At 56.6% G+C, this 27,993-nt stretch overlaps 1 protein-coding gene across 2 annotated transcripts; it reads left to right on the forward strand.

Annotated features, from left to right (window-relative positions):
• Positions 1–1,465: 1,465 nt before the first annotated feature.
• ZNF316 (zinc finger protein 316) lies at positions 1,466–27,798 on the forward strand. 2 transcript variants are annotated; one of them, XR_014235759.1, is made up of 7 exons: positions 1,466–1,623; positions 5,272–5,660; positions 6,226–6,344; positions 7,195–7,321; positions 7,866–7,979; positions 14,685–17,317; positions 19,390–27,798. XR_014235759.1 is itself a non-coding variant. In XM_082360341.1 (6 exons), the coding sequence occupies exons 2-6, from the start codon at positions 5,300–5,302 to the stop codon at positions 16,997–16,999; spliced, it is 3,036 nt and encodes a 1,011-aa protein (XP_082216467.1). In that variant the 5' UTR covers positions 1,466–1,623; positions 5,272–5,299; the 3' UTR covers positions 17,000–18,895. The 2 variants fall into 2 exon arrangements, 1 of the variants encoding a protein (XP_082216467.1); XM_082360341.1 differs by lacking the exon at positions 19,390–27,798 and having other exon boundaries at positions 14,685–18,895.
• Positions 27,799–27,993: the final 195 nt, after the last annotated feature.

Here is a 27,993-nt window from a genome sequence, read left to right on the forward strand (position 1 = left end):
ACCACCTGGGGTGAAGGGTGGGGGGGGGTCCAGGGTTCCAAAGCATAGAGGACCACAGGACCAGAGGGGGGTGCCACGTAGAAGAGGGCCTACAGAAGTGTCGGGGGGACGGTGGGCATGGAGCACCTCAAAGCCGAGGCTCATCCACAGGGGCTGCTCACTTCTCAGGTCCCTGACCAGGGCCCTGCAAACCATAAGCTCTACATTGGCAGAACTTCTGATTTTTTCCATCTTTTAATGAGAGACCCTCAATTTTTAAGTGTTAGTTATTCATTTTAAAACATTTTTAAAACACCAGGAGCCAAACAATAACCGTGAGGAGCTGGATTCAGCTGGAGGCCGCACAGCAGGTGCTTTGGGCTGGGGAAGGCAAGGCTTGGGACGGGGGGTGGGGGTGGGGTGGGGTGGGGTGGGGCTGCAGGCAGGTTTGAGTCCTCAGTGGGCCTGAGCAGCTCCCCAGCCAGGTGCTGAGGTTCTGGGAGGGAGAAGCTGTTACTTCAGGTAGGTGTGACCCCTCCGCGAGCCCAGTCAGACTATGATGCTGATGCCCTGTCTTGAGGCGCGGGGACACTAGTGAAAATGTAAGAATAATGGTACCCATGGGGTAGGAGCTGGGGAAGCAGCAGGGCCCAACCTCCGTGGGTGCAAGAGCTCACCGGCAGACCCCAGCTGCGGCCCCTGGGGGGCGGAGGCAGGTAGGTCTGGGGAGCGGAGGCAGGTAGGTCTGGGGAGGGCTGCGGGCGTCCCCTGAGTCCACCAACCTCACCTTCTCACACCTCCTCGGGCGGCCATCTGTCCTTCCTGCCTCCTGCTGGGGGAACGCTTCCCTTCCCAGAGGCAGGCGCTCCCCATGGATCACTTGTAAAGCCTCCAGATCTGAGGCCGTTATTGCATTCATCCAGCTACCCCGGCCCACCGGCCCCCTCAGTCCTTGTCCTGGTCCGTTCTGGGAACCCCCTCCCCCCGCCCATGTTTACCCAGCGTTGGCCCTGCACGAGCTGTAGACGTCCGGCCCACCTGCTCCAGTACTGCGGGCCCATCACCAGCAGGGATCGCCCCCCGCCCCTGCCTGGGTCTGAGGGCACGCGGGCCCTCATAGGGGTCATCGCCTCCCTCCACCGTCGTGGGGCCCGGGGAGGGTCCCGAGGCCCGGGTGGACCTGGCCGGGTCTAGCGCTCGGTAGCGCCGCCCCCTAAATCATGTTTGCATGAGGAAGCCGGGCGGGTTTTGGGAAGCGGGCGGACCTCGCGGGCATCTCTAGGGGCAGGGCGGGGCCGGGGTCCCCAGAGGTGGGGTCGGGCCCTGGGGCGGCGCGGGGCGCGCCAGAGTCCCCAAGGCCCGGGACGCAGTGCATACGAGCGCGGGGACCCAGGTCGGAGGGCACCCTCGCACCAGGGCCGCTTCCTTTCCCCCCACGCACTCCCCCTCAGGGGCCTCGCTGGACCCCGCGTGACCGGAAGTGCCCCCCCGTGGGCACCGGCGGGGCGGAGCCCGGTGGCGGCACTTCCGGTGCCCACGCGCCGCCGCCGCGCAGCTCCGGGGCCGTCACTTTGTGTAGCGCGGGGCGCGCAGGCCCCGGCCCGGCCCCGGTGTCCGGCGGCGGCTCGGCGGCCGGCGCGCGCGGTGAGTGGGCGGCGCGGCGAGTGGGTGGCGAGGCCGGCGGGAGGCGGGCGCTGGCGGCAGGTGCCGGCGGGCCAGGCGCGGGCGTGGGGTCGGGGTCGCGCCGCCCCTCGACGCCGGCGCGGGAGGCCGCGGGGAGGCAGCGGCGCGCAGCGGGGCGGGCCGGTCCGGGTCGGGCTTGGGTCTGAGGGGGCCCGAGCGGCGCTCTGGCCTGGCCTTCCGCGGCCGCGCCCACGCTCGGCGCGGCCCGTGGACCCCCGCCCGGGCCTGCGCGAAGGAGGCGGGCCCCGACCCCCAGGGCCGGTCCGGGCGGGCAGCGCGGAGTAGGCGGGCTGGGAGGACACACACCCGCGACCCCTGGGAGGTGCCCGCCGCCGTCTTGGCCGGAGGGGCGGGGGTTGGGCCGCGGCCGCCCCTGGGGACACACCCATCCAGGAGGGACTGTCACGGCCCTGCCCTGGCTTCTGAGGGAGGCGGAGGCCCGATAAGCCCCCTGGAGGGATGGAGATGGCTTGGCGCCCCCGCGAGCTTGCTTAGTGACCTTGGGGGCCTTGCCTGGGTCCTCCCTCTGCAAATGGAGGCTCCGGTGGGCTGCTGTGCCGAGTCTTCTACCGCCAGTAGGCGGGTTGGGGAACTCATTTCTGGGGTTGGATGGGGTCTGGGCTGCCCCATGTGGCCGGAGAGGTGGGAGAGGGGCTGGCCTTTGGTGGAGGACCCAGTGGGCAGGGGGAAGGGGAGGTGTGCAGGATCAGGTCCCTAGCTGTGCCTGTGTGGGGAGACCCTGGTACTGGGTTTGGTTCAACACGTGTTGGCAGGTCTGGGGAGCTGGCCAGCAAGGTGAGGGGCTGCCCTTGGGCAGCAGGGTTGGCCCCGTGGATACACCTGCACCAGGAGCAACCCCAGGAGAGCAGGGGAGCCCAAATCCGTGGACAAACAGTGAGGATCCTGGTAGTCAGGGAAGGAAGGTTTCTGGGCGGAGATGAAAGCCTGGAAGGCCTTGAGTAACAGGTGTGGTCAGTGAGGCCACCAGACGGAAGGAAGGGGCCTAGATCTACCTGCACCCACACATTTCTTCTACTTCTCTGTGTAGGTTCCCTGGATATGGGACTTCAGTGGAGAGTTGCTAAAAGTTTTCTAAGTTTGCCTCTTTCTGTCTGTGTGGTCCTTCTCCCGGAGGCAGGCATCTCGTTAACCGCCCCTCCTCGCCCCGCGCTCCATTCTAAATTCTGCAGCACTATATCCTAGGGTGCAGCCCCGCCCCAGCCCCCATGGAAATAATGGTCTGGGATGACCTGAAGGGTTATCATGATCAGGTCGCTTACCTGACTCTCTGTGGCGTCCTGAGCTGGATGCCGGAAGCGAGTTTCTGGTAGGCTGGCAGGCTGGAGAGAGAAGAAAGGAGAGTGTGTGCGTCTGGGGGTATGCCCAGCACACACCTGTCCTGGGGGGGCAGAAGGGGCATCTGCCACCCAAGTTACCGAGGCCCGTTTCTCAGAACCACTCGGTTCTGGATGCCGGGTCAGGGTTTATGGGGCGTCTGGCTGTGCTAGGCCCCGTCCCACCTGCAGGGTGACTGACCACCTCCACGACTGCTGGGTCTTTCCCTCCTCTGGTCAGCAGCAGGTGCACCTCTTGGGAGAAGGGACCTCAGGTCGTAACCTCTTTAGAGGCAGAGACTCTCCAGTGGGTTCTAGTCTGAAGGACCCTCAACAGCAGTCATCCTGTTCTGGGACATGACAGTGGAGCCAGAATACTGACTTTGGAAAATCTCATGTTCATCACGTTGACCGCAGACTTCAGAGTCATTTTTTTCTTTCTTCTTCTTTTTTTTTTTTTTTTAATATTTATTTATTTATTTGGCTGCACAGGGTCTTAGTTGTGGCACATGGGATGCGGTACGTGGGATCTAGTTCGCCGACCAGGGATTGAACCCAGGCCCCCTGCACTGGGAGCGTGGAGTCTTAACCTCTGGACCACCAGGGAAGTCCCTAGAGTCATTTTATCAATAAATATTTGAGTGCTCACTCTGTGTCTGGCACAAGGAGATTCAGAGATGAGCAAAGGGAACTTCTGCCTTCTTGGAGTTGAGTGTGTATTTGGGGAGACAGGCAAAAAGCAGACAGTTCTGTAAGTATATTAAAATGTGGGTGCTAAGAGGGCAGAGTCCAGGGAACTGTGTGTGTCTTAGGGGCCCAGGGGGCTGCCTCCAAAGGATCAGTGAAGAAGAGGGGCGGAGAGTGCCAGGGAGCAGGAATGGCATGTGCAAAGGTCCTGAGGTGGAACAAGCACAGGGCCACTTTATTCCCAAGCCTCCGGTCCTCGGACGGGGGCCTGGCCTGCAGGAGTGTGCTCTGCGAGGGGGCCAGGCAGGAGGGGCTCTGCTGAGCTTGGCATGGCATCTGGGCTCAGCCTGAATTTGTAGCCCCATTGTCCTGTGTGGCCTGACATCTCAGGCTCCTCCGGGGTTCGTGCTCTCTCCCCGGGGTTCTGGGGTCGCTGTATTTGTAGTGGGCTTGGCTTACTTTGGAAGTGGCCCTAGTCAGGTCTGAGAGACTGATGGGGCCATGCTGGCTGATGGACCTGTTCTTAGGTTTGCACTCAAAAAGGAGCCACAGAAACTGGCTCGTCAAAACCCATGACTCTGTCTTGTCCTGGGACTTCACTGGGGCTGGTGAGGAATGCGCAGCTGGGAGGGAGGAGTGGCCCCAGGGCCCGTGGTATCCCATCCCTCTTGGGTCCACAGCCCCGGGCTCCGTGCTGTGCGGCGGTGTGGCTGCATCTCCCAAGTGCCTGGGCTGAGCCGTCTCCGACCGACATCGATGTGAGAGGTGGATGCTGTGAGCCACTGGGGCTTTGATGATTCAACACTTAGGATTCTCTGATCCCCAAACGTGAAGAGGTGTCACAGGGCATTTTTTTTTTCACCTTTGCTGGTCTAACGATGAACCAAATCCCTGATCAGCCGAGCTTTTTCCAGATGCCCTGGACGGAGCCAGCGGTGAGGGGGGCACAGGGGTAATTGCCTGCTCAGGGCCTCTTCTCTGCCGCCTCCCACAGGAAGGTGCCTGACCTGCTGGCTTGGTAGAGCGGGCCCTCCCGGCCGGGTGGTCTTACCTTCCCCCGCCCGTCACACTGCACTGGGGTTCCTGGCCCACCCGTGCTCAGACCTCGGCTCCCACACTCCCTGCCGCCGAGTTCGTGCCCAAGTTCGTGCACGTTCAGAGCTGGGCGAGCATCTCCTCCGCCCCCGTATATCAGGTGCACTGTTCCTTATGGGCTGTGTGCACCCGTTTCAGCTAAACGCAGGCTGGGCCACTCTCGGGCGTGTTGCCTGGACTTGATGCTTCCATGTTCTTGAGGATAAAAACCCGGGATTAATCCCTGGCTTACTCCAAGAAAGCATGGCAGTTCACACCAGGCCTGTCGTTGCCTGCAAGAAAGAGCTGAGGCCGCGTCACGGGGGTCACGGTGAGGGGCTCTTTGGCAGCTTTTCTGTTACAGAATCTAGGTTGTGCCACATGAGATCATGGAAAGAGCTCCAGTCGTGCCTCAGCTCTGGTGCTGTTACTGTATCGCGGGGCAAACCAACCCCACCTCCCTCAGAGGGCTGCGTGCCGGGCGGCTGGTCACCGTCGCCCGTCTGTGTTGCAGGCCGAGCTGAGGCTCCCTTCCAGAGACGATGGCAGCCCTTCACACGACTCCAGACTCCCCAGCCGCCCAGCGGGAGAGGGCGGAGGACAGGTCGGAATGTGATCCTAATCGGGAGGAAGAAGAGGAGGAAGAAAAGGGGGAAGAGGTGGAGGAGCTGGCGGACGAGGAGGTGATGGTGGTGGAGGCCGAGGAGGACGAGACCGTGGTGGAGGTGGCAGAGGAGCTGGAGGTGGAGGGGGTGCAGGCAGGGCCGGTGCAGCAGGTGGAGGTGGAGGCGGAGGACGACGACGTGGAGGACGTGGTGGCAGAAGAGCGGAGTCTGGCGTCGGGGACCCAGGAGCGCCTTAGCTGTGGTGGGGATGCCCAGTCCCCAGGTCTTCAGGAAAAGGGTAAGAAAAAGGAGCTAGTCTTCGGGGAGGAAGTTAGGGGGGGCTTGGGTGGGCAAGAAGAGCTCTTTGACCCGACAGGGTGCAGCTGGAGTGGCAGGGCCCAGGTTTTTTTCTTTTTTAAAAAAACTTATTTCATTGATTTATTTTTATTTTTGGCTGCGTTGGGTCTTCGTTGCTGCACGCGGGCTTTCTCTAGTTGTGGCGAGCAGGGGCTGCTCTTTGTTGCGGTGCGCGGGCTTCTCATTGCGGTGTCTTCTCTTGTCGCGGAGCACGGGCTCTAGGCACGTGGGCTTCAGTAGTTGTGGCACACAGGCTCAGTAGTTGTGGCTCACGGGCTTAGTTGCTCTGTAGCATGTGGGATCTTCGCGGACCAGGGCTCGAACCTGTGTCCCTGCATTGGCAGGTGGATTCTTAACCACTGCACCACCAGGGAAGCCCAGGGCCTAGGTTTTGAAAAGAGGGAGTGGCCAGGAGCTGCTGACCCTGGTAGCTGGATGGACAGACGTCGGCCAGGGCAGTGAGGCCTGATGCTAAAGGCTGGCCCCCAAGAGGTCTCTCCCCTCAGCCCTGCAGGCCTTCCGGGCTCCAGCCATGTTGAGGGATGAGGACCTGGAGCAGGACGAGGACGAGGACGAAGAAGAGGAGGAGGAGGATGAGGACGATTCCCTGACATCTGGGTCTCAGGTGAGCTGCTCCTTTATTTGGGGCTCAGTTAACCAGGCTGGGTTTTCCCAGGGGGATTGGCACCCACTGTCCTGGAGACCCCTGTTGGCAGGGCAGTGGCACTGTGGTCCTCAGGCCGAGCCCAGGCTATGGGCCAGGACGGGGCTGCAGGAAGCAGCTGGGAGTCTCCAGCCCCAAACCCGTGGGGTATGGTTCCGCTCTCCTGGGGCCCGACCCTTCCCGGGCCGTTGGAATGTCCTGATCATGTTGCCCACCAGCAACTCACCTGCAGCCTGCACAGTTCCGGCAGCCCTGGCTCTCCCCCAGGGTCACGCTGTGCCCTTACCTGGAGCGCCTGTCACCTGTCCAGGCTCTGGTTTCCTGTTGAGCCCAGTTAGATCGGGTGCCAGTGCCCACACTCAGTTTAGTTGGTGCCGCTTGTCCAGCAAGGCATGGGCCCTCACACCACTGACGTGTCCACTGGCTTGAGGCAGACAGTGGAGTAGGAGGGGGCGAGGTGCCCATGCAGCACATACATGGGGTCTTGCGCTTCATCGTCTGTGGACTTCGGCGTGAGTCCGGGCTCTGCCCCGTCTGAGCTGAGCGCTCTCCCTCTCTGAGCCTGGGCCCCTAATCTCTGGATGGGAATGGGGTCCTTGCCTCCCGGGGCTGTGACAGGCCTGCAGGACCCTCGTTCCGTCGGGTGTTTGTAGACTTGCAGCTGCTGGGCTGCTGGGCTGTGCCCCCTGAGCTCCACATTGCAGGGTCAGCTCAGCGCCCGCTGAAGTGAGCTCCTGTCTTCTCCTCGTGGGACGCCCCTGCCTCTTGCCGGGGCAGTGTAGGGCAGCGGCCAGGGTTCTTTGTTTTCCAGGGGCTGGTGACCTTTGAAGATGTGGCTGTGTACTTCTCCCTGGAGGAGTGGGAAAGGCTGGATGCGGACCAGCGGGAGCTCTACAAGGAAGTCATGCAGGAAAACTACGGGATCCTGGTGTCCTTGGGTGAGCAGAGCCTTTTGTCCCCAAGAGGCATCCTGGCGCTATGGCTGCCAGGGGCTTAGCTGTCTGAGAGGGTGGTTTCTGGAGCCCCAGGGTCTTGGAGAAGGAGGTGTTGGAGCCAGCCTGCCTCCCAGGGAAGCCCTAGGGACCAGCCTGCCCTCTGGGCCGGGGCGTGTCTTGGGGGGGGGGCCCCCTATGGCCCAGCAGCGCCATGACCCAGGTGGACATGTTCTGGGGAGCTGCGGTGCCGCTCTGGTCTCTGTGCTGTACACTCCTCAGAGGCCTCAAGGGGTGAGGAGTCAGGTGACGAGGAGAAGGGCGGGCGCCCTGCAGATGGCAGTGTGTGGAGGGGGCTGGACAGGGGAGCTGGGGATGAGGGCAGGGCTCCAGAGAGAAGGGAGTGTGGGACTTCCCAGCGGAGGCAGGGAGCTGGGAAGGCTGGTTCTGGAAGGGCCGGAGAGAGGAGCCAGTGGTGGCGGTGCTGTGTGGGTGAGGGTGGGGCCTGCAGGCGCAGCCCTGCAGCTGCTGCCTGTTTTTTCCGGGGCAGGATACCCAATCCCCAAGCCGGATCTGATCTTCCGGCTGGAGCAAGGAGAGGAGCCTTGGGTCCCGGATAGCCCCCGTCCCGAGGAGGGAGACATCGTCACCGGGGTCTACACAGGTGAGCGTGACACAGACTCTTGCGGGTTTCACCAGACTTCGGCCTGTGCCTTTGCTCTCCACTGCGGCCCCGGTACTGCTGATCTGCACTCTTGGGGGGCCTCTGTGGGGACACAGTGGCACTGGGGGCTCACCTCTACATTTGTGGGTTGGCTCCTCTTGGTTCTGGTCTGCAGAGGCCCAAAGGCTGGGGAGTCTTTAGAGAACCTAGAGGTTCCTGTTACGAATCTTTAACAATGATGCCCTGTCCCTGCCTTGAGCCTCTGATTGTTTTTGTGTGTGTGAGGGTCAGTTGTCAAGTTACCAGCTCAGAGGGGCCAGGTGAGGAGCAGACCGTTGCCCTGCAGTGCTGGAGCTGGGCTTCCGGCTCCCAGGATTGAACGGCTTCCCTGCCCATTTGGTCATCTCCTCTCCCTGGGAGGCCCAGGGTCGGGGCCTGGGCTGGCAGCCCTGGACCTTCCAGAGAGGAGATTCTGGAGAGAGACATACAGGAAGCGTTCAGGGTGTCGGATTTCTCTGAGACCTCGGACATGGCTCTGGCCCTGTTCCTTCAACTTTCTGGGCCTCATTTTTATTCATCTGGAGAATAAAGAGTTTGAACAAAACCCACAGTTTCCCACCCGAGGCCGTCGGACCACTGGTTCTGTGGAGGTGCCCCATGGAGGTCTGTGAGCTGTTCCCCGTGTGTCAGAGGTTCAGTGGAGGCCCTTGCACGGTGTGTGTGTTTGGCTTTGGTCTCGGGTGATGCCAGCCTAGTGCGGGGCTCTGGATGTCTCATGCCACTCACGTGCTTGGATAGACTGGGAGCAGCTTGTAGAGGTTTTAAAATAAAATACAGAAAAACATAGACAGTGCTGTGTCTACACGTGTACTCTTCAGAGTATTTCCCTGTATACTTTCTATCCTCGTAACAGCTCTGTGAAGTAGCAGGGGAGGGATTATTGGTCTCACTTTACAGTCAAGGAAATTGACTTTTAAAGTAGTGATTAAGTCACTTGCCCACAGTGGGTTCAGGCCTCGGGCCTTACTTTCCACTGTGTTTCGGGGTGGCCTTCCTGCCCTACGTCTCCACATTCTCTGGGACCCTCTTGGAATGTCTCCTGGCCTTCAGAATCAGGAGGGCTCTGGCTGGCAAAAAATGTTGCTGCTGCCTCCAGGCTGAGATTGGGATGTAGGTGATGTTTCTTGGAGGGTCTACTGGGAGGTGTGCCCTGTTTCTGGGCACAGATCTGAAAAGCCACCTGGAGAGGAAGGGGCTGTTGGCCTCCACTGGCCAGTCTCCACACGTGGTCTGGATTTGCCCCTGTTCTCCATGCTTCTTGGAGGGTCCTGGGGTGGATCCTTTTGCAGGCTCGAGCCTGGGTGGTCCCCACAATGTGCTCTGTGAACCTAGCTGGGGTTTGGCAGCTCGCTGAAGGGGCAGGCTCGCTGGGCCAGTGCCTCCGCCTTCCCCTGCGGAGCCGAGGTGGGTGCAGGATGCGGGCACAGGCTTCCACGTGTCACCTGTCTCCCGGGAGGGGCTGTGGCAGCGAAGGCTGGGGTCAGCTCGGGCAGAGCGAATCTGTCTGAGGTCTCCCTTCTTAACTGTCACTGTAGCCTGTCTGCCAAGTGCCTTCCTCCCCTTTTCTCCCCGTGCTCATTTCTGTGCAGCTGAGCCAGTTGAGAATTGAGAATTGCTGGGTCTGGGCAGGACAGCCGGTGTTCCAAGCCTGGCAGAGTTTCTGTATTTCTAGATCATAGTCCTGCAAAACACAAGCATATCCATCTCTTGCGCTTCTTAACAAGTTGGGCCACACATAAGGTTTGGACTCTGGCCAAACGCGCCCACTCAGGTGCCCCAGGGCCTCTGAGTGCTGAATTAAAGCCTCCTTGCTCTGGCTCCCCTCGACCACCACCTCCCGCTCCCTGGTCCTCACCCATTACCTGCCACCTCTCTCCTCACCCGGCTGAGATAGTAGGCTCCCCCATTCCTTGCAAATGCCCAGTGTGGTCACCTGGCAGATCCCTGCCCGTGGCTGAACCCTATTTCCTGCGGCTGAGGATGCCCTCGCTACCTTGGCTGGGTGCTCTGGCCTTACTTCCTCGTCGCATTAGCTTTTCTGCTCTGCAGGAGGGACGCCACGTGCCCCTGGTCTCTCTGCTGCCTCTGGCTGCTTCCCCACCTGCCACTGCATATCTGCAAGCCCCAGGACAGCCCTGTGCCCTCTCCTCTCCTCTCTCTGGGTGACCCCCGCTGGGCCAGGGACTGAAGTGCTCTTTGTGCTCACCTGCCCATTCTCAGCCTCTGTCTCCAGCTCTGACCTTGTCTGTTCCGCCGTCTGCTTGACGTCTCCACTTGGGTGTCTGAGGGCATCTCAGAGTGAGCTAACCCTGAAGTGGCACCATGTCTCCCACCCCGGGCCCCTCCTGCAGCGTCCCTGGCACGTGGTGGGCCTAGCTGGGGCCCGAGTGGTCCTTGTCCCTCTGCCTTCCTCACCCCAGCCCTGGCCCAGGCATGAGGTTGTCAGGCATGTGGCCACAGGCGTCCCTGAGCTGCTGGCTGCCCCCCACCCCTAGACTTCCCCGGGCACTCGGCACAGTACCTGGGATCCTCTGCGGCCTGGGGGCCTGCACCCCTCACACACCCATAGCTCTTCAGGCTCAACTCCACCGACAGCCTTTCTCTTCAGGCTCTCACCTGCCTCGGGGCTTTGTACCTGCTGTTTTCTCTGCCTGGAGTGACCTTCGTGTGGCTGGCTCAGCGTGTAGGTCCCACTTGAGTCGTGTGTGTCCTCTGACCACCTTGATGTCGGGAACCCCGCATGTCACTGCAGGACGTTCCCTGCGTCTGCAGCGCTCAGCGAGGTCTGGAGCGGTCCCGCCCAGGTGCCTGCTTCCTCATTTCCTCCAGCAGACTCTGTGAGAGCGCGCTGTGTTCTGTTCACACCTGTGCCGCCTCCACAGTGCTCCACTGATGACCCCCCTCCTTGACTGCTGTTCCTGCCCCTCGTGTGAAAGTGAAAGATAGAAGAGAAATACAACAGGCAGGCTTGAACCGGCTTAAACGTTACACAGGAAAGGAGAGAGAGAGTTGAAAAGCGATCAGGTGAACGCACACCAAAGTGAGAGACTCTGATGGTTGGTGAGCACGGTCAGCGGTTCTGGAGAGGCGCTCGGGGAGGACCCCCTCCCGGAAGATGTGTCATCCTGAGGACCCCGCAGCGGGGAGGATAGATCCATCGCAGAAACCCAGCGCTGCCAGGAGCCTCCGCCTCCCGGGTGGCCGAATTCCTGCTCAGAGGGAAGGAGGGGCTACTGACGGCAGCCGGACGGGGAGGAAGGAGCCCGCCTGCAGCTTTGGCCACCCCCTTGTCCACGTCCCGCCTTTGTCCCTGGGGGCGGGGCTCTCCCCGAGCCCACCCTGAGTCTCGGTCTGGCCAGAGGGTCAGGAGCAGGTGCTGACTTCACACACATGACTGCCTTCTGGGCCCTGTGCCGTGGCTGGGTTCCTTGGGGAGGGGTTAGAGCAGACCTGCAGCTGACTCACCGTGGGGCCAGGCCTGGGGACAGGTCTCGGGGACAGGACAGGACAGGGGCAGAGGGTGCTCGGGGTGGGAGTCATAGAAACCCTTGGCTTGGTTCTCGGGGCAGAGCGAGTGTCGGCCACCTCCCAGCAGCTCGGGGAGCAGGTGCGCCAGGCAGGTGGCCGCAGGGCCTCCTCCTCCCCGAGGCCGTTTATTCGTGACTTACCTGGGGCGCCTTGGGGGTCTGCTCACAAGGCCACTGGTCGGCCCCCGTGAGTGTCATCAGGCTCAGAGCGTGGGCCCTGGCCTAGCTAATCCTCACCCAGTGTCAGAGTCCTTAGGAGCGGATGTCTCAGGGAGATGAAATGCCAGCTTCCCCTCCCCAGGGTCCACTTGTCCACTCTCCCCCTGTGGGTTCTGGAAGAGGCAGCTATGTTTGACCTTCTGGGCCACTGTTGGGAAAGGCCCTCCCCCCCCCCACCCCCCACCTTGTCAGAGCATCTCCTCTGCCTCGGCCCTGGTCTCACGAGTAGGCCTGACGGGTCCTCACTTGGATCCAAAATAGGCTTGCATCCGGGGCGCTAGCAAACCCCCTGGGAACCCTGTCCCCATTGCAGCCGGGGGGTAACCCCGACAATGGACACCCCCGCCCGGGGGCCCAGACCTCCAGATCCTGGGCCACTTTGGCGGCAGAAGGTGAGAACAGAGCCTGGCCTGGAGGCAGGCTGCTGTCCCCCTGAGTCCCCTCTGGTGGCCCTGCTGCTTCCCAGAGATCTTGTCTCGGGGTGCAGCCAGCTCTGCCTGCCAGGGACCTGGATGCCCTTATTGTCCTTTACTCGGTGTCAGTGGTGGCCTCTACCAACTTGCCTTATGTTTAATATTTTCTCATTTTTGGACAAGTGGCCATGCCAGCTCCAGAGCCAGTGATGAGGTCAGGTCCCCTCCTAGGATCAGCCCCCTCTGCAGAGCTTAGCATTGTTTGATGTTTGGGGTGGGGGCAGGGCAAAGGATCACCTCCCCAAGTGGGGGGCTTTCCTACTCTCAGACCCCAAGGAAGAGGTGTTGTGGATGAGTCTTTGGGACCTAGCCTGTCCCCCGCTCTGAGTAGCTGAGGCTGCCAGCTGGCAGGCCCTCGTTGGCCTGGGTGTCCACTTCAATCCAGCAAGTGCCACTGACCCTTGGCTGGGTCCTGGGGTACATTCATCCCACGAAGACATTGTACTTGTTCCCCAGCTTGAATCCCCCGGCCTTAGGGACTCTCCAATTAAAACTACTCCGGACACTCACCAGAGTCTTAGGGAAAAGCCTTTTTGAGACTCACTGGAAGAATTTCCAGCTAATCTGACCATGGGCCCAAACTGCCTGTCCCTCCACCAGCTCCCCTTAGGGGTGCTCCAGCCTTCACAGTGAGGAGCTGGGCCTTTTCCGTGCTGTTCAGCCACTTCTCATCCCTCACCGTGGGTGGCAGTTGGAGATGAACTCAGCTTAGTAACAGGAAACCACTGTCCTTTATTTAAAGCTTATTTTTACTATAATAGTATATTATTACTAACTACAGAAAACTTAGAAAGTATTGCAAAGCATGAAAAAATAAAATAACCCATTTTTGTATCCCTTTATACACATGTTTTCTTCAGAGCAGAAATCATGTCCGTGCAGTTCTGTGTCTGGCTTTATGTCACTCAGCACTGTGCTGTGTTTTCCCATGTGATTTATCACCATATGTTTGGGATGCCATATAGAAGACAGGACCAGGGCCGAGTCAGGACGGGCATCCCTCCTGGGACCCGACCTTTCCTCGGGGACAGGACTCAGTGTTGAAGGCCACCCAGTCAGGTGATGGCTGACACCAGCCACAGCCTTGGCAGGGGACCCGGGAGTGGTGGGAAAGGGGATTCCTACCTCTGTGTGGGAGCTTGAACCTTCCAGGTACTGGGATTGTGAGGTGGACTACACTGTACGTGGCCACGGTAGACACACACGGGGCAAGGTGTACCAGAGGAAGTTGGCACGCAGGTTCTCTGGAACACCTGGGCTGCCATGGACCAGGCCTTTTTCTTTCTGTTTGTTGTGTGACTTAGTGCCTGCTTTGTAAATATCAGATTGGCCAAAAAGTTCGTTCGGGTTTTTCCATAACATCCTATGGAAAAACACGAACGAACTTTTTGGCCAGCCCAATACTAGTTCCCTGCTGGGTGTATCACGATGGCAGGCACATCACTCTTGTTTTATAAACCGAATCCCTATCCTTACTCTGCACTGAAGGGAGAGGTCAGGGCGCTGCTTGGTGGAGGAGGGATGGAACTGCAGGACCCAAAGGCGGGTCCTTGGCCTTCTGTGATGGGAAGATGTTTGCAGCTCACCCAGTCTTAGTCAGTTAGGGACCGTTTCCCAAGTGCACAACCGCTCAGAAAGCCAAGCTTCAGAGAGGCTTAGCGGGGAGGCTGGGCTGTGCCTGCACAGTTGCTGGAGCCCTTTAGGGTGAGTGCAGAGAGCTGGGGCCTACAGGCCCCTCGAGGTCTCCTTGGCCCAGGGCGGCCTTTCCCGGCTGTGCTCTGGGGGTGGGAGGGAGAGCCCTGGATGCTGGCCAGCCTGAGACTGGTGGAGAGATCCAGGGGAGGGATGCCAAGCAAAGCTTAGGTGTTACAAAGGCAGGTCCTCAGTGGCCGTGCTGGTGCTGGAGCCTTGGCTGCCTTGGGCCAAGCAGGCCGGGGGGGTGTGGAGTTCTCCAGGAGACAAGGGGCTTTGGGGAAAACTGACCTGGCGTCTCTGTCTATTTTTCTGGGCCCTGGACCCCTGTTTTGGGCTTGACCCCTGGTCTCACAGGAACCCAGGCAAGATCACCCACTTCGTAGGTGTCCCTATTCTCAGCAGGGTGGCAAGCCCTGAAGGGAGCTGGAGATCTGGAAAAGGGATTAGTTGAGGCCATTTGAGGAGAGTCCACGAGGTGAGGGGACCCCAGCCTTCCTAGGAGGGACACCTGCGTGTGCATTTCTCCTGTCTGCACAGTTCCTCCTAACTCAGGGAGGAGGCGGGCACCACCTCTCACTCCCGTGGAACAGTGGCGCCCTGACCCTGGGCTCCGTGCTCCGAGAGCCTGGGGTCCTGCAGAAATCGCCCCTTACAGGAGCAGCAGTCTTTAAGCAGCTTCTGTCGCGGCTTCTTTTCACCTCTCTCTCCTGGCCTTCCCTTGTCGCCTTCAGGGGCCTGGTTCTGGACCGACGACATAGAGGACCACGAGGAGGACGACGACGAGGACTTCCTGGCAGAGGTGGCTGAGGAGGAGAACGAGCCCCCAGGGCTGTGGTCCGCGGCCTACGGCGTGGGGGACGTGCCTGGGACCTGGGGCCCCGACGACTCGGATTCGGCGCAGACTCCAGAGGGGTGGGGTCTTGACCCCGGCGGCCTCGGGGTCCTGGCCGAGGGGTCCGAGGCGAAGCCCTTTCTGCAGGGCCGGGAGCCAGGGGCGAGCCTGCTGGCGCCCTGGGCGTTCCCAGCCTCGGTGGCCGCTCCAGCCGGGCGGCCGGAGACGACGTGTGACGTGTGCGGTAAAGTGTTCCCGCACCGGTCCCGGCTGGCCAAGCACCAGCGCTACCACGCGGCCGTGAAGCCCTTCGGCTGCGATGAGTGCGGCAAGGGCTTCGTGTACCGCTCGCACCTGGCCATCCATCAGCGCACCCACACCGGCGAGAAGCCCTTCCCGTGTCCGGACTGCGGCAAGCGCTTCGTGTACAAGTCGCACCTGGTCACGCACCGGCGCATCCACACGGGCGAGCGGCCCTACCGCTGCGCCTTCTGCGGCGCGGGCTTCGGGCGCCGCTCCTACCTGGTCACGCACCAGCGCACGCACACCGGCGAGCGGCCCTACCCCTGCCCGCACTGCGGCCGCAGCTTCAGCCAGAGCTCGGCGCTGGCGCGGCACCAGGCCGTGCACACGGCCGACCGGCCTCACTGCTGCCCGGACTGTGGCCAGGCCTTCCGCCTCCGCGCCGACTTCCAGCGCCATCGACGGGGCGGCGGCTGCGCGGAGCCTGGCGGCGACGGCCCTCAGCGCGAGCCCTGTGAGACGGTGCCCTCGGCGGGGCCCGAGGAGGCCGAAGCTGGGCCCGAGGGGCCTGAGGTCGACGAAGCAGACGGAGAGGCCGAGGGAGAGGCGGAGGCAAGAGAGGCGGCGATGGAGGCGCCCACTCCCGGGAGAAAGGACGACCCCGAGCCGGACAGGCGGTTTCTGGGGCTGGGCAACGGCCTGGGGGAGGGTGAAGGCCCTTCCTCGCACCCGCTCGGCTTCCACTTTCCCATGCACCCCAAGTCTTGGCTCCACCCGGATGGCTTTCCGATCCTGGGCCTCCCGGACTTCGCGGAGCGGCTGTCGACTGACGGGCGCCCCCTGCCCGGGCCCCTGGGGGGCCGGCTCTCCCTGGTCGAGGGCACGGGGCTGGCCTGCGACCCTTTCGGCGGCGGTGCTGGGCCCGGGGGCGGCGGCGGCCTGCGTGCGTTCGGGCCTGCAGTCGGAGGGCTGCTGCCGGAGCCTGCGCCTGCCGCGCTGGCCGAGGAGGAGAGCCCGTGGATATGTTCCGACTGCGGCAAGACGTTCGGGCGCCGCGCGGCGCTGGCCAAGCACCAGCGCTACCACGCGGGCGAGCGGCCGCACCGCTGCGCCGACTGCGGCAAGAGCTTCGTGTACGGCTCGCACCTGGCGCGCCACCGCCGCACGCACACGGGCGAGCGGCCCTTCCCGTGCCCCGAATGCGGTGCGCGCTTCGCCCGTGGCTCGCACCTGGCGGCGCACGTGCGTGGCCACACGGGCGAGAAGCCCTTTGTGTGCGGTGTGTGCGGCGCGGGCTTCAGCCGGCGCGCGCACCTAACGGCGCACGGGCGCGCGCACACGGGCGAGCGGCCCTACGCGTGCGGCGAGTGTGGCCGCCGCTTCGGGCAGAGCGCGGCGCTGACGCGACACCAGTGGGCACACGCTGAGGAGAAGCCGCACCGTTGCCCCGACTGCGGCAAGGGCTTCGGCCACAGCTCGGACTTCAAGCGGCACCGGCGCACGCACACGGGCGAGAAGCCCTTTCGCTGCACCGACTGCGGCCGCGGCTTCGCGCAGCGCTCCAACCTGGCCAAGCACCGGCGCGGCCACACGGGCGAACGGCCCTTCCCGTGCCCCGAGTGCGGCAAGCGCTTTTCGCAGCGCTCGGTGCTCGTGACGCACCAGCGCACGCACACGGGCGAGCGGCCCTACGCCTGCGCCAACTGCGGCCGCCGCTTCTCGCAGAGCTCGCACCTGCTCACCCACATGAAGACGCACCGCGGCGCGGCGGGCTCGCCCGGCCAGACGCCGGCCGCCCCCGCGCCCAAGGCCGAGGCACCCGCTAAGGGGCCGCCGAGTGCGGGCGCGGGGACCGGGCCCGGGGAGCGCGGCAGCACCCTCCTGGAGTTCGCAGGCGGAACGAGCTTCGGCTCCGAGCCGACGGCCGCGTTCGCGGGGCCCTCGGGCGCCTACGAGGAGAGCATCATGTGAGGGCCCCAGGCCGACGGAGGCGCAGCCCGCTAGGCCACAGGCCCCTTGCGGCTCGAGCGCCGGCCGCTGCGCGCCGGCCCCTTGCTCTTCTGGCCTCAGGGGGCTGAGGGTCCCAGTCCTGGTGCGGTGCCTTCCCCTCAGCCCCGGTGCACCGCTCCCCGGCCTCGGGCTTTCCTCCTGCCCGGCCCTAGAGAACCGGCCGCCGAGCTCGTATGGCCGTACGGGGGGCGCAGGGGGAGAGGAGAGCTGCGCGCGGAGCAGATGGGGACAGGGGGCGGCAACCCCGACAAGAGACTGCGACATCACTGGATCGATGCGGTGAGGCCAAGCGGTAGGGATGGCAGGCGAAGTGTTATTTATTTTACTCGGATTCCGATATGGGTGGCCCGGGGGACAGGTGGCTTGTGAGTTAGTAACTGGGTTTTACAGCGAGGGAGGGGAAGCCCTTGCATCAAGGGAGGGTGCGGTGGTCGAGGGCAGAGCATATGGCTACTCCAGTGGGTTTGGCTGATGACTTCTTCCAGTTCCTCAGCGGGAGACTTCAGGGTCCTTCTGGTCATTCGAGTTTGTCCAGAAAGTTTTGAGGACTGTGCGCGTGGCGAGGGGAAGCCTCGTGGGTTTTCAAAGGACGGTGTTCCTCCCTAATCCGGGGTGGGGGGTAAAGTGGAGATGCACCTGGGAAAGTTTTTGTTCTGTCGACTGGATATTTACTTCCATGGCTTGTATGGCCCGAAGAATCTGGGAGGAAGAGAAAAAGCTGGAAACCACATTGTGGCCCCAGGCAGATGGGTTGCAGGTGTTCGCAGGGTCCCCAGGGAGTTTGAAGCCTTATTCCCCAGAGTCACTCGCTGTCTTCACCCCGCTTGAGCACCGAGAGCAGCCCGGCCGTGTGGGTTTTAGTTTCAGCCTCCCCTCTGAGTGCTTGGGTACTCTCGCCTGGGACCACTGGAGGCGGCATACTCGGAGATCCTCGGGGAGCCCAGCAGCCAGGGGCCCCAGCCTTTGGCTCCCTGGCTGCCACCTCCCTGAGTGGGTGGACACGTGGGGCCCTGCTCTTGTGAGCCCGCCGCTCATTTAGATTTAATAGACAAGTGTAAAGTGACAGAGGTTGGTAGTAGGATTGTTTCTTACCTCCCAGGATTAGGGCCTTATGACCTACTCGGGTCCGTTTAACTCTGCTTCTGTCGTTATTCTACACTAGAAGCGAGTGGTGTTTCTGGTTAGGTTCCCATCTCACAGAGTGGGCAGTGAGTGGAGGCACCGTGGGCCGGGCTGTCTGCCCGGCGGTGGTACACCTCTGGGAGTTCGGACCTGAGCCCGGGGCTCAGTGACTGACCAAGTGTCCAGCTATGCAAGGCCCGCAACCGGCCAGCACCGCTCCTTCCAGGCTGGGCTCTTTCGAGCCATCGGGTCACCTGCAAGACATCCGCCCCCTTTAATGCTTTCTGGGCCAGTGTGAATGGGGCCAGAAAACTGAAATTTTGAAGCAGCCGCATTCCCTTGTAGACCTAGTTCCTTCTGTTTTAGCGTAGACGTGGCCCTGGGGCCTGAGAGCCAGCAGCGGGCGGGAAGGGGGCCTGGACGGTGGTGGTAAGAATGGGCCTGGCTGGGTGAGGGCGGGGGTGGGCGGGGTGCTGAGGAGGACAGGGGTTCCCGCAGAGGCGCCGGCGGTGCTGGGCAGTGCCGCCTGTCCCTGGGCGCTTTCTCCCTGCTGCGAGAAGGAGCCTCAGGAAGGGCCCAGGGCAAGGTGCACCAGCCCCGTGGGACCGAGGGCCGGTCCGCGCCCATCCCGCCTGGCACAGCCCTGAGTACCCACCTTTGGTGCCCCTCCTGGGCCCCAGCCGCCCCGCGGCTGTCAGCAGGAGGACCTAGCTTTAATAAAGAGTGGACAAATGAGCTTTGTGACTGGATTCCGTGTTGTTGCCACTCCTCAGGGCCCTCAGGGGGGCCCTGCAAGGCGTCAGGCCCACCTTGTTCCTGCAAACGCTCTTTAGAAGTTTTTCTTCTTAGAAACTAGAATTGGCCTGTGAGGAGTCAGCCCAAGAGAGCTTTGGCCCCTGCCACCTGTGTCCACGTTGTCTTCCCGGGAGTCCCCAGTGGGCCTGCACACTGCCACCTGCTTCTTGTAATATGCACACCTATATCGGGACATTGACATGTGGAGGGTTGTTGTAGCCAGGTCCCCTTCCTGGTGGTCCAGACCCCTGTTCTGAGGCCCCAAAGTCACATGGGTTTATCCAGGCTCACCTGCTCTGTGCCAGGGCAGAGCACACACCGCCGCCCCCCCCACCCCCCGGGGCCCCGGACACCTTCCTTTGAACTGATTTATTGACTTCTCACCACATGGTGTCCCCTCGACCAGACCTGACCCTCCCATCCTTTCCCCACAGATTTGAAAAATACGAAGTATGAAGTAAATTCTCTTTTCAAGTGTGATTTGGAGGCATCAGAACAGAAGCCGGTATTTCAGTGGCAGATGGACATTAAGACCTAGTTTAAAATGGATGGCCTTGAGAATCTTAAAGTCTATTCAGAAAACTTAAGTTATTCCCTGAGGGGAAATAAGGCAATTCTGATGGTCATAGAAAAAAAGTAGACAGCCTCCCTGGTTTTGAGAGGATTTCCAAGTTTCTGGAGTCCTGATTCATTCCACAGATGTCAATCTAGCATCTCCCATCATTGCCAAGGAGGAAAGGAAGCCCCCAGTGCCCCGTGAGATGTGACCCATGAAAGCTGGTGCTTTGAGAGTCACAAGGTCCTGAACACCCTCTGGTCTCCACTTAACCTTTATTGCTTGAATTTCCCCATCCTCCTCCCTTTCTCCTGACCCTTTCACGTAATCTCTTCAAACACTTCCTTCTAACTTTTTTTCTTTTCCTAATTGGCTACACATGGAATAAAATATTTTGAAATTTTTGGCTATATTTATTAAATAAAGCTTTATGATCCTTGTTCATTATTTAATTTTTTCCTGATTATAAAATTCACGCTAGTTGTAAAAATTCCAACAGTGCAAAAATGTGTTAAGTACACACTTTTCATTTCCTAAAGAGTCACACTACATCCAGCCATCAGGTACCACGGTTGCTTCAGGAGGTGTGGGAGCACACTTCTATGTACGTGGAAATGTTTTAAAACTAGGGACATGCTTTACATGCTCTCTTACACCTTGCTTTTTTCATTTAACCACGTGACATTCTTTCTTACCTGACAGAGCTACCTCACTCATTTTAACTGCTCCATCGTATTTTCATTTTGTGACTATACCGTCATCTATGTAACTTCTCCATAAATGGCTATTTGGTTGTTTCCAACTTCTCACTGTTGCAAACAGTGCTTCAACATAGATTCTTGTACGTATATCTGTGCAGTTATGTAGATTTTTAAGGTACCTGTTTATATGAGGTAAAGTCCTAGAAGTGCTGTTGCTGGGTCAAAGGGCATGCATATTTAAATTGGGGGATATAGCTAAATTGCCACTGAGTACGGCTAACTCCAGCCCGGCACTGTGTACTCCCAGCGCAGTGAGAGAGTGCTAGTGGGGTCCGTGGCCACCTTAACACGGAGCATCAGTGTTCAGTTTAGTCTCCGTTCTTCATTTGACAGAGAGATGAATGGCTTGCATCTCTCTATTTCTTTTTTCTTTCTTTCTTTCTTTTTTTTGGTCACCCGGCACATGCAGCATGCGGATCCCAGTTCCCTGACCAGGGATCTAACCCGTGCCCTTGCAGTGGAAGCTCGGAGTCCCAACCACTGGGCCGCCAGGGAAGTCCCTCTATTTATTTTTGACATATAAATAGGTTATTTTTTTAAAACCCGTGGCCTTTGCTACGATATTTCTGTGGCTGTGGATAGAAAGTATCCCCACCCAGACCAAGTTGGCCTCTCTCAGATTACAGCTCCTTCACTGTTTGTGTGTGACCTGTGTTTTCTGCTGCAGCCTCTCCCACGGTTCCAAGGAGCCAATAGGAGGTCCCCCTTTCTTTCTGTTCATTATTTCAGTAGAATCCCTGAGCAGAGCACCCTACTGTGGGCATGTTCAGTGGCCTCCGTCCTCAAGCCCATTAAAACATTCTAATCCCCCAACTCAGTGCTTTGAAAACTGGCTTGTAATCCACAGTGAGAAATCCATTTTACATAGTTGTGACCTAGCGCATGTGCGCATGCAAACACACACACACACACACACCACACACACACACACACACACGCTTTCATGAACCAGTACTTAACCCTTACTGCATTTTTTTATCCCACCATATTTAATCTATTTCATTAAAAAAAAAACAAAAAACTCAACCCATGATGAGTCATGACCTGCAGTGTGGAAACCACAGTTTGAATTCCCCTGCCCTCCAGCCCCCTTCTGAGTGAGAACCTCCCCCAGCTATGGGGGCGCGGGGTGCTTTCCCAGTGTCCAGGAACGCGAAGACAAGAGGCTAGGCTGGGACCCTGCAAGACTTTTGTTCAGATGAACCTCTGTCTGAGCTGCTGCATCTAAGGCCATGAAGGGACTAGGGTGGACCTTGGTGACCTGGGCAGGGGTGCGGGGGTGGGGGGGAGCTAGGACAGTGTACCTTTCTGGATGCCCAGAACCCTTATCTCCAGGGACTGGGTATGGGGGCTGGCTGCCTCGTCTCCCTTCTGTCCTCTTCCCCTTCCTGTCGCTTCTCAGAGAGGGGGAGATGCCAGGGCTGGTAATAATAGCCGCTCACACGTCTACAGCATCTGTATCTTAGGCTCTGTTCTGAGCGCTTTATGTGAATTAATTCAATTTAATGCAACAAATCTATTATTGTTAGTCCCATTTTGCAGATGAGGAAATTGAGACACAGAAGTCTCCTGCCCAAGATTTGCCATGATTCAAGTCCAGGCAGTGTGGTTCTCTGGCGTGTGCCTGACTCTTTCGGGAATTGGAGTTGATGGGCAGAAGAGTGGACTCCTTTAATGGAACAAGTCTTTCTTGGGGTCAACCTATCCCACCCACATTGGGTGTGCTGACCCCCTGATGATGGCCCAGGGGAGAGCATAGGACCTAACCAAGCAGTTAGATTGGTCCCTTCAATGTGAAGGGGAGAAGAAATTCTCTTTCTGGAGGGTCACTGGGTTGGTGGGATGTGCTTTGCGTTGCCAACAGGTGCTGCGTTTGTCATGTGGAGAAAGCCTGTCTTGGATTTGCAGAGAGAGAAGGCTGATGCTATTCCTCCTGTCCTTGGATAGAGCCATTGCCCAAGCCCTACAGGGATAACGTTTTGCTCTAAAGCTGGTTGGAGTTGGGTTTCCATTGCCTGCAGCAGGTTGAGGCCTGACCAGTATAGGGGAGTCTGGGAGCTTTCAAAATGACAGTGGAGGTTACACAGTTATTGGATGCCCACCTTCCTGACTTTCTGCATTTGGAAGGTTCAAGCTCTCAGGGAGGCATGGGGCCCTGACCAGGACATCTAGCCTGGCTGGCGTGGTGTGTGATCCCAGGGGCTTATGTGCCCTTGTGAAGGTGCCCTCAGAGGTGGCTGTGCAGAGACCAGTTTTCTACATGTGTGAGGGTCACAGGGCGCTGTGCAACCAGAATGCACCTGCTGCAGATGCGTGGGTGGTCATGGAGTCAGAAGCTCTGTCCTGTCTGTTGTTTTGTTGACTGCGTCTGTGTCAAAAACAACCCCCAAACCTAGTGGTTTAACACAAGCACCATTTGATGATATGCATGGATTCTGTGGGTCAGGAGTTCAGACGGGCACAGTGGGGCTGGCTTTTCTCTGCTCCGTGATGTCCGAGACCTCAGCTGGGGGAGACTTGGCAGCTGGAATCGTACACCTGGACTTGGGCTAGCATGCCCCCAGGTGGGCCTCCCTGTGTGGCTTGGTAGTCTCGGGGTGATTGGATACCAGTGATCCCAACGTGTTCCACACACAAGGCAGAAGCTGCATGGCCTTTTGGGACCTCACCTGAGAAGTCACATTGTGTCACTTCTACCATATTCCATTGGTCAAAGCTATTTCAAGGGGAGGGATGTAGAACCCCAATTCTCAGTAGTAGGAATGTCAGAGAATTTCATGGTCATTTTTTTAATGGCCACATCTATCATTCCTCATATAGGTGTTAGCCCCCTAGAATAAAGCCATCTTCATTTGGATTTTTAGGAGACCCTCAGCAGAGTGGCTGCCCCCTGCCCCCTGCTCTTCCTAAAGGGAAACTTGCCACATGTGAAACATATGTGTATCTCCAGGAATCCTCAGATATGCAGAGAGATAGTCCTGCAGATCTATTACTCAACCAAGAGGAGCCAGCCAAGGACCACCAGACATTTGAAGGAATCCTGCTAGATGAAAGCAAACCACCAAAATAAACAGGAAAAAAATGGTGTGGGAAGAAACAGAGAAAATTCAGGAAACAAGAGGACTTTAAAGATTTATAAATTAGTATCTTCAGGAAGATCACAAGCAGGATGGAATTTCATGGGTGTGGGCCAATTCTGTCATCCACTGGTAGGATTAATTCTGTGAGAGTGTGGAAGGCAGAATTCTAAGAATGACCCCCAGTGACCTTCACCCTTGTATGGTTGCTCCCTTTTGAGGTTGGGGGGACCTATGAATGGGAAGAGATATCATTCTAGTAATGACATTTCCTTGTATTGCAACACTGGGTGGGCTTGACCTAAACACACGAAACCTTTAAAAGCAATGAGTTTTCTCTGGCTGGCAGCAGAAAAGGAAGAAAGAGATTTGAAGCTCAACAGTGCATGCTGGCTTGAATACAGAGGGGGCCACATGCCCAGGAATTTTTCTCCAGGAGCTGAGGAAAGCTCTTGTGCCACAGTCAGAAAGAAAGTGACGCTCCAGTCCTACACCCTCAGGGATCTGAATTCAGTCAGCAGCCTGCATGAGCTCAGAAACATATTCTTCCCAGGAGCCTCCAGGTGACAGCCCAGCCTGGACAACACCTTGACTTTGGCATTGTGAAGCCCTGAGCAGAGAATCCAGCAGAGCCTACCTATACTTCTTACTTAAAGAACTTTGAGATAATAAATGGGTAAGTTTTAAGCTGCAAAATTGTGATAACTTGTCAGGCAGCATTATGGATTGAATGTATGTGTCCTCTCCAAATCCATATGTTGAAGTCCTAACTCCCCAGTGTGGCTGTATTTGGAGAAAGGAAGCAATTAAAGTTAAATGAGGTCATAAGGGTGGGGCCCTGGTCCAATAAGATTATTGTCCTTGTAAGAAGAGACACCAAAGAGTCTTTCTCTCTCTGACTCTCTCTCTCTGTCTCTATCTCTCTCCCCTCTGTGCCATGTGAAGGCACAGCAAGAAGGTGGCCCTTTACAAGCCAGAAGCACCACTCTTATAATTAATTTTACTTGTCAACTTGACTGAGCCATGGGGTGCCCAAATATACGGTCAAACATTATTCTGGGCTGGTCGGAGAGAGTGTTTCTGGATGAGATTAATGTCTGAATCAATAGTTCAAATGTTGGCTGTGTCACTCAACACAGCCTGAATAGAACAATAAGGCTGAGTAAGGGAGAATTCCCCCTTTGAACTGGGACATTGGTGTTCTGCCTTTGGACTCAGACTGGAACTATAGCATCAGCTCTCCTGGGTCTCCAGCATGTCAACTGCATATCTTGGGGTTTCTCAGCCTCCATAATTATGTGAGCCAAATCCTTATAAGGATCTCTTCCCATATGTAGATCCTGTTGATTCTGTTTCTCTGGAGAACACTGACTAATACAGCTCTCATCAGAAACCAGCCCTGCTGGACCTTGATCTGGGAATTCTAGGATCCAGAACTGGGAGAAAATTAATTTCTGTTGTTTAAGCACCCCCCCCCCCAATATTATATCACAGATTCATGAAGACATTGCCTGTATGAAATAAGAACTGGATGTTAGGAAAAAGGAACATCAGGGTACAAGAAAAAAACCTGGCAATTAAAAATAATGGCCCAAAAGAAAAACAAAAGAAAAATTAGAAGTTAAAGTTTATCTCTCAGAATATAGAGCAGAAGAAAGAGGCAGAAATAATGACACAAAGGATGAATTCAAGAGTCTCCACACCGAACTTTTCCAGAAGGAAAGAAAAAAGAAAATCGTGATTGAAGAAATTAACAGAAATAACAGATGATAATTTCCTAGAGGTCATGGACCCAGGTCTTCAGAATGAAAAGGTCCACCAAGTGCTGCGCAGAATGAATGGAATTCCATTAATAGATGTAATCTCATGAAAATCCAGGACAACAGATATAGAGAAGATTTTAAAAGCTTCTAGAGAGGAAAAATCAGTCACCTGAAGAAGAACAGAGATACAACTGACATCAGATTCCTCATTAGCATAACTGGAGCAAAGCCTGCAACCTTCTTAGGGAAATTACTCTTCTTTGTACTTTGAGATTTACTCTGGAAAATTTCAAATATATACAAAACTTGAAAGAATAGTCTACCAAATGCATTGTGTCCATCTCCTACCTTCAAGAATTGACGACTTATGGCCAAGTTTGCTTCACCTACACTCCTGCTGACCTCCCTGTCTTCCAGTGCCTTGGTTTTTTGGAGGCAAATTCCAGACATCTTATCATTTCATCTGTAACTATTTGAGTGTGTATCTCTAAAAGGTAAGGATTCTTAAAGAAACACAAACCACAATACCATTTTAATGCCTAAACTTACTGCAAAAATTGTTCAATACCATCGAGTATTCAGTGTTCAGATGTTGCTCATTGTCTCATAAATGTATGTGTGTTTTAACAGTTTGTTTGAATCAGGATCCAGATAAGGTCCTTACATTGCAATTTGTTGATTTATCTCTTATGTCTCTCTTAATCTTTAGGGTCCCCAAATCTTACTTTTTCCCCCTGGAATTTATTTGCTGGGGAGACTAGGTCCTTTGTCCTATAGAGGTTCCCACAGTTTGGACTTTGCTGAGTGTGGATGTGTCGTGTTATTAACATTTTACCTTGCGTTTTTGAAAATTAATCAAATTCATGTCCCCCCCCCCCCACAAGACTGCTTCATTGATGGTGGTGTGTACTTCCATCAGGAGACACATACGTGTCTGGATGTCTCTCCTGTTGTGGCATTAACACTATTGATGATTATTGCACAAATATGATAATTCACTAGGGGTTACAAAATGACTGTAGTCTATCACTTCTTTCTCATGTATTAGCTGCTTACTTCCCAAAATAGAAGCTTTTCCTCATCAACTATTTCGTACCTTGAGGTACAGTTTGTGTAGGAAAGACAGGAAAAAAATGTTTGAGTCTTTTTCTTTTTTTTTTTTTTTCCTTAATTATTATTTATTTATTTATGTCTGTATTGGGTCTTTGTTTCTGTGCGAGGGCTTTCTGTAGTTGCGGCAAGTGGGGGCCACTCTCCACCGCGGCGCGCGGGTCCCTCACTATCCCGGCCTCTCCTGCTGCGGAGCACAGGCCCAGCAATTGCGGCTCACGGGACCAGTCGCTCCGCGGCACGCGGGATCCTCCCAGACCAGGGCTCGAACCCGCGTCCCCTGCATCGGCAGGCAGACCCCCAACCACTGCGCCACCAGGGAAGCCCTTTTTCTTCTTTTTAAAATAAGTTAATGCGTTTTATTTTTTTTCCAGCTCTATTGAGATATAATTGACATATAACATTGTGTAAGTTTAAGGTGTACAGTGTGATGATTTAATATACATACATATTTCAAAATTATTACCATAATAAGGTTAGTTAACAGACGAGCCACCTCACATAATTACCACTATTATTTTTTGTGATGAGAACATTTAAGATCTACTCTCTTAGCAACTTTCAAGTCTACAATACAGTGTTGTTAACTGTACTCGCCATGCTGTACATTAGACTCCCAGAACTTATAACTGGAAGTTTTTACCCTTTGACTAACACCTCCCCATTTCCCCCACCCCCAGCTCTGGCAACCACTGTTCTACTCTGTTTCTGAGTTGATACTTTTTCTTTATCAGTTTTCAAAAACTTGGTTCTCTAGCATCCTCCACAGGTTTCAAAGAGCTGATTTTTTGAGGATCATTTTAACCCATTGCAGTTACTATTCTTATTAATGTTCAAATTGTTCCATCTATAGCTAATTGGAGCCTCTTGAAGGTGGCTCCTATGTCTTTTTACTCAACACTAATGATCTTTGATAGCTTCCTTACTTCCTGGTATGACAAGATGTCCCAGGCTTACCTTGACAATTTCCTACCCCAAACCTGTAATCAGCCAATTCTCCAAAAGCCCTGATTCCTTTAGAGGGAAATGATATATAGGGACCACAATTTGGGTGCTGGGGTGCTCAGTGCTACTAGGTGGAATTTTTTTCCTAAGGAAAAAATAATTTTCCGTCTGGAATTCTTTTTTTTTTTTTTTTATTGATTGATTGATTGATTGCTATGTTGGGTCTTCGTTTCTGTGCTAGGGCTTTCTCTGGTTGTGGCAAGTGGGGGCCACTCTTCATCGCGGTGCGCAGGCCTCTCACTATCGTGGCCCTTCTTGTTGCGGAGCACAGGCTCCAGACGCGCAGGCTCAGTAGTTGTGGCTCACGGGCCTAGTTGCTCCACGGCATGTGGGATCTTCCCAGACCAGGGCGCGAACCCGTGCCCCCTGAATTAGCAGGCAGATTCTCAACCACTGCGCCACCAGGGAAGCCCCCCGTCTGGAATTCTATATCCAGCCAAGCTATTCTAGTTATGAGGACAAATAATGATATTTTTAGATATGCAAGAATTCAGAAATTTTACCTTCCATTAAATCCGTGTTAGGAAGCATGTCAGAAATGGAAAGAATCAAAAAAAAAAAAAAAAAGAAATGGAAAGAATCAACCAAGAAAGAGAAAAATTTGGAATGTAGGAAACAGTGGAGCTAGTCTGGGAGAAATAGCTGCCCAGACCAACAGCTATACATCAGTCCAATTTGAGCAAGAGGATGGGCAGCTTCAGGAAGTAGGTCTCTGTGAAACAGGGGGAAACTGATAGAGTAGAAAACATGACTGAATGGTTGGTTA

This window comes from Balaenoptera borealis (genome assembly GCF_965194805.1).
Source record: "Balaenoptera borealis genome assembly, chromosome: 16".
NCBI lineage: Eukaryota > Metazoa > Chordata > Mammalia > Artiodactyla > Balaenopteridae > Balaenoptera > Balaenoptera borealis.